Source organism: Galeopterus variegatus, unplaced genomic scaffold (genome assembly GCF_000696425.1).
Source record: "Galeopterus variegatus unplaced genomic scaffold, G_variegatus-3.0.2 Scaffold1987, whole genome shotgun sequence".
NCBI classification, from domain to species: domain Eukaryota; kingdom Metazoa; phylum Chordata; class Mammalia; order Dermoptera; family Cynocephalidae; genus Galeopterus; species Galeopterus variegatus.
The window spans coordinates 300,412-306,346 of NW_007728098.1; the positions used below are offsets into that span (position 1 = coordinate 300,412).

General features: G+C 32.1%; 1 protein-coding gene across 1 annotated transcript in view; it reads left to right on the plus strand.

The window, feature by feature from the left end:
• Positions 1 to 5,935, plus strand: part of SYT4 (synaptotagmin IV) — an 11,888-nt gene that overhangs the window by 1,759 nt on the left and 4,194 nt on the right. Inside the window, exons 2-3 of the mRNA XM_008579950.1 lie at positions 2,359 to 3,173; positions 5,098 to 5,218. Of these exons, the coding sequence (XP_008578172.1) occupies positions 2,359 to 3,173; positions 5,098 to 5,218 (936 nt within the window). The remainder of the gene's footprint in view (positions 1 to 2,358; positions 3,174 to 5,097; positions 5,219 to 5,935) is intronic.

A 5,935-nucleotide genomic window follows, 5' to 3' on the forward strand; every position in this document is an offset into this window, starting at 1 on the left:
TTTTTTTTTTAAATCAGGGAATTTTATAAAAGTTTACAAGTAGGACTAATATCTACAAATGTGTGATAATTGTTATTAAACTGTGTAAAACAACTACCATTTTTGCTCTCAAAACCTTAAGACCTTATCAGTAGAGCATGCATAGGGAGTAGGTGAGTCTTCATATGTTTATTGATTGTTTTGCCATTTGACATGAGTATTAAATAGAGACAATTTGCAACATAATATTCATAAATAAGGTTTTTTCACAGTCTTCCGTTTGAGTGATTGGGTTTATTTTGTTGTGATGTTTATTCCCAATTCTTGATTTGAAATCAGAAATTTTCTAATAATAAAGCATTTTTAGAGACTCTTCTAGAAATATGTTTTAGCATAGGCTATTAGTCTCTCTCTCTCTCTCTCTCTCTCTCTCTCTCTCTCTCTCTCTCTATATATATATATATATATATATATATATATAACTTTTTGCTGCTTTTATTGTTCTTCCTTCATTGACTGAAGAATTGCCTCAGTTCACCACTTTGCATTTTCTCAGTGGCCTTGAATTTTTAGAGTCCAGGAATGGTGGTCTGTTTTTTTCTTTTTCCCCACAAAGACTTGAATAGAAGGAAAAACTGAAAAGCTGCTACTAAATTTAGCTGATTATTTTTAGCTCTTGCCTCATTCTTTTTCTTCCTTCTTCTTCTTCTTCTTCTTTATTTTTTTTTTTTTTTTTGTTGTAGCATTCACTATTATTTTCTATTTGGGAGAAGTCAAAGGTTTATTTAATCTTTACATTATTCAGCTTTTTGATATTATTAAACTATAGAATTTTTATTGTTGTTGGTTTGTTTACTTTTTATCTTATTAGATGTTTATCTCACTTGTCATTTCTTAATTTTATATTCTTTGAGTTCAGTTTTGTGATTCTGAAGTAGGTAGCCAGAGGATTTGGGGGGATGACGAAGGGGAGTAACAAAAGATTGGCATGAGATTATTTAAACAAGTGTCAAACCTTTCCTGATTGGGACTTTTAACTTTGTTATTTACTATTTGAAATAAAAAAATGGATTGAAATGGAACTTAATGTACATAATATTACACTAGTTATATTCATTTGGATTGTATTAAATATTGACTCAGTTGATGCACTATATCCAGATATAGCATTACTGCTTTTACTTACACAGTGTTACTAACCATTTGTTCAAGAAATTTGCTTACATATGACAACACTAGTTATATTCATTTGGATTGTATTAAATATTGACTCAGTTGATGCACTATATCCAGATGTAGCATTACTGCTTTTACTTACACAGTGTTACTAACCATTTGTTCAAGAAATTTGCTTACATATGACAAACGATAAGGTTCATGCATAATCAATATTACCTAATGTCAGTAATTTAATGTGCCCTCATTCAAGAAAATAATGCCAATTTAAATTTGATTACCATTTGCCATGTGAAAATGTGCTAGGAAAAAAATCAGTTATGCATAAAATTGAACTCTAAATTATCTATATTCACTGTTCTCATTACATGTTAAGGAATGATGATTCGTTTGTAACCATTGTTCTGCTTTTATCCTATTTAAGTGTAATTGATTTGTACCTTGGAGTAATTCAGTGTTTGTTTGATTGAGGAATTTGGGGTTTGCATACAAGGAGACGGCAGTGTTATAAGTTATATAATATTAGTATCCTGCTGCTCTTTTTTTGTCCCCCTGCCCCAACAATATATGTACTTTTTTTTTTTAACCACTGTTCTGTAATTGAAATGCAAATTATTAGTGAGTTTGTGGTAATGGTAGATATGTTCCACCATTTCTTGAAATTGCCTGAACCACTGAGTCTCATAGATGTTTGCTGCTTGAATCGTGGGTAAATAAAAAACTACTAAGAACACAGAAATTCTCAATATTTGAAAAATTCACATTTAAGTGTTCCATAATCAGTAAGAATTGATGCTTCTGAAAAGACTCAAAATGTCAGTGAAAAAATAGTGGAATTAGTATTGACTGACCCATCACATTGTAGTTGACTCATGTTATCTGAGAAAACAAAGATAAGTCATTAAGATCCCCCCATAACTGACCCAGGCCCAGTATCATTTTTTTTTTCATTTTCTTTATGAAAAATGATTAAAATGAAAAAAATTCTATCATATCGTATTTTTTTTCTGTGTGTCATGCAGGGGACATGTTTATACCTGAAGTTAGTGTGAAATATATGTGTTAACTCATACACAGAGCAGTTGGAAAGTAATTCAATCTGTTCAACCTATAGCAATTGCCAGCTCCACTATGCTTTTCAAATAAGCTCACATTTCCAGCTCTGCTCATTTAATATATGTTATTGCTGATTTAATTTTTCAGGTGAAATCCCAACAGTGGTTGGAATCTTCAGTGCATTTGGCCTGGTCTTCACAGTTTCTCTCTTTGCATGGATCTGTTGCCAGAGAAAATCATCCAAGTCTAACAAGACACCTCCATACAAGTTTGTGCATGTGCTTAAGGGAGTTGATATTTACCCTGAAAATTTAAATAGCAAAAAGAAATTTGGAGCAGATGACAAAAATGAAGTAAAGAATAAACCAGCTGTGCCAAAGAATTCATTGCATCTCGATCTTGAGAAGAGAGACCTCAATGGCAATTTTCCCAAAACAAACCACAAAGCTGGCAGCCCTTCTGATCTGGAGAATGTGAACCCAAAGCTCTTTTTAGAAGGAGAAAAAGAAGCAGTTTCTCCTGATAGCTTAAACTCCAGCACTTCCCTGACTTCAGAAGAGAAACAGGAGAAGCTGGGAACCCTCTTCTTTTCCTTAGAGTACAACTTCGAGAAGAAAGCATTTGTGGTAAATATCAAGGAAGCCCGGGGCTTGCCGGCGATGGATGAACAGTCAATGACCTCTGACCCATACATCAAAATGACGATCCTGCCAGAGAAGAAGCATAAAGTGAAAACCAGAGTGCTGAGAAAGACCTTGGACCCAGCTTTTGATGAGACCTTTACATTCTACGGGATACTCTACACCCAGATCCAAGAGCTGTCCTTGCATTTCACAATCTTAAGTTTTGACAGGTTTTCAAGAGATGATATCATTGGGGAAGTCCTTATACCTCTCTCAGGAATTGAATTATCTGATGGAAAAATGTTGATGAACAGAGAGATCATCAAGAGAAATGTTAGGGTAATTCATTTTGAGTACTTAAAGTATTTATGAGTCATCTTTTCTGTAGCTTTTTTGTATCTAGGGAATTTTCATTAAAATGTTAAGTTTGTACATATCATCTTTACCATGTTTAATTATTATTAGTTATAACCAAATGGAGAATAAGGGAATATAGTGAATGAAAAAATAATAATTTTCCAATTGAAATGTTCAAAGTATTTTAATGATATAAAATTAATGAGCATTCTTTATTGATATTTAAATGTCATTTATTGATATTTTAAATGCCATTTATATTTGTGTTAATTTCTATCATAAGTGTTTTGACAAAGATTGCTACTCTAAAATACAGGCAAATATTTCTTATTCATAAGCAACTCAACAAAAATGTTTCAAGGTCAGCATAACTGAATTTGGAATTGAAATTGAAATTGAAATTGAAAATTAAGTCAGCTCTTCCTAAGAATTTGAAAGTTATATTGACTTTTTGTGGAATTGCTTTCCAAGGAAAAGACATCACACTATATTGAATTATAAATGTCCATCTCTGTGTTGTATATGGGGAAGTGAATTACTCTGTTTTTTGTTAAGCTACTTTGGTGGTTCTGAGATTATTAAAAATGATAAGACATCAATTAAACAAGTTTTACTCTATTTCCACTGTAAATATAGAATTCAATAATATTTCAGAATAACTTGTGTCTATAATGATGTAATTTGTCATTAATTACAATAAGCATGCTAATTCATGTTTTCAAAAAATCATAGTGTTTTAGAACCAAAAACTTTAGAGCCTTTTTTCGCCATCCCCTTGCCTTCTGTCTTTTGAAATTATTGAAGGTCAAGGTCCAGAGTCATTACAAAGCTTACTTGAGACAGTGGCACAATGAGAATAAAGATCTGTCTCCTACTCTTATTCTTCTTGAAGTGCTTATTCTTACAACTATCACATGCCAGCTTTTATGTAAATGTATTGCAGTTTTAGGAGTTCTGCCCCAGCCATCATAGTTATAACCAACCCTCAAGTTAACATCTTGCTACTTTTAGTTAAAATTTGTACTTTCAGTTCTTGGTAATCTTACTTAATGTCTTTAGAATACAAGTCAAATCTAAACAGCGTGCAGAGAAGGACCTCATGGCACTGTCCATAAACACCGTATTAAAAATCCTCAGTGAATTCTCTCCAATAGTTCAATTCAATTCATTCCTTGTATTAAACAGAGACTTAGATGTTAGGGGGAGGCAAAAAATTTTATCTTCATAAGACTTGTGGGTTGGGAGAGTGGCGTGGATCATTATTCTGATCCTCATTTTTTAAAAAAATTCAAATTCCAGTAATTGCTTGTATTAAACAGAGACTTAGATGTTAGGGGGAGGCAAAAAATTTTATCTTCATAAGACTTCTGGGTTGGGAGAGTGGCGTGGATCATTATTCTGATCCTCATTTTTTAAAAAAATTCAAATTCCAGTAATTGCAGTGCTAAAGAATTTGAAATCAAATCAAAGTTAGCATGAGTCATTTGACCCTACACACAGACCCATTCAAAAGACTAGGTGATTTTTATTTCTATTAATAACATCAAAAAAGTAGAGATGTCATCCAAAGGTAAAGGCCAAAAATATTTCTGTGTAGGGTATAGTTTAAATATCCTTTTAAACATTTCTAAGTAATGGGTGTGGCCAACTCACTGCAAATTTTGACATTTTGTAGTACCTAAAAAGACCACAAGATGGCAGGCAATTATTTTTAAGTGGTGGTGATGCTGAAAGAAAGCTTTTAGTTACTTTTTCATGTTTTAGCATGTTAAAAATAAAAATAAGTAGAAACATTGCATTTAAATAACAATGTTATTAAATTGCTTTAAAATTGTTGATGAAAGTACAAACTTCAAAATGAAAAAAATAAAAATAAATTACTTATACGGCATTTCTCTTTGTTTAGAAATCTTCAGGACGGGGTGAGTTACTGATCTCTCTCTGCTATCAATCCACCACAAATACTCTCACTGTGGTTGTTTTAAAAGCTCGACACCTGCCTAAATCTGATATGTCTGGACTTTCAGGTAAGAATGCTTCTGAGTTACTCAGGCTCAGTGTATAAGTAGATAATATATTGAGCAAAATAGTTAACTAACATTGGCCTATGATTTTTGTCTTATCTTTTATTTACAATCACAAATGGTGCAAGTGTTTCTCTGTTTCTCACTTTTTGGAATACTAATGTGAGTTATTTCCACCAGCAAAAAGAAGAAATCTACATAGTTCTAAGATTTAAGTCAAAGCTAGCTCATGGTAGATGTGTGATTGAATAGGGTTGAAGCAGAAAGCAGTGATAGAGACAGAGGTGAGAGGTCATTGCTGAAAGTACAGAGATGGGAATAAAATTAAGACTCCGGAGAAGAATTTTTAATTTTAATATTTTAAATGAGCCCACCTACACTTATTCCTCTATTTTTTAAATTATTTGTTCTCTCATTTTTTATGCATCTACTTTTAGAATCAGCTTTAAGTTCTGTGACTAATTTCACAAAAATAAAACAAAACATTATACTCTTGTTGAATAGCACAATGAGAAGGGACAAATGGGTTAAAATGATCTGAGTTCAAATCCCCACCCTCCCAATTCCTAGCATAATATCTTTGGGTATGTTTTTTTAATTCTGTACAAACTGACATAATAATATTTACCTTGAGAGGCATAGTGAGGACTAGAAATATATACTTTATTAAATATCATCTAATGTTGTTATTATATTATTAATAGATGATGGAGGTTGAAA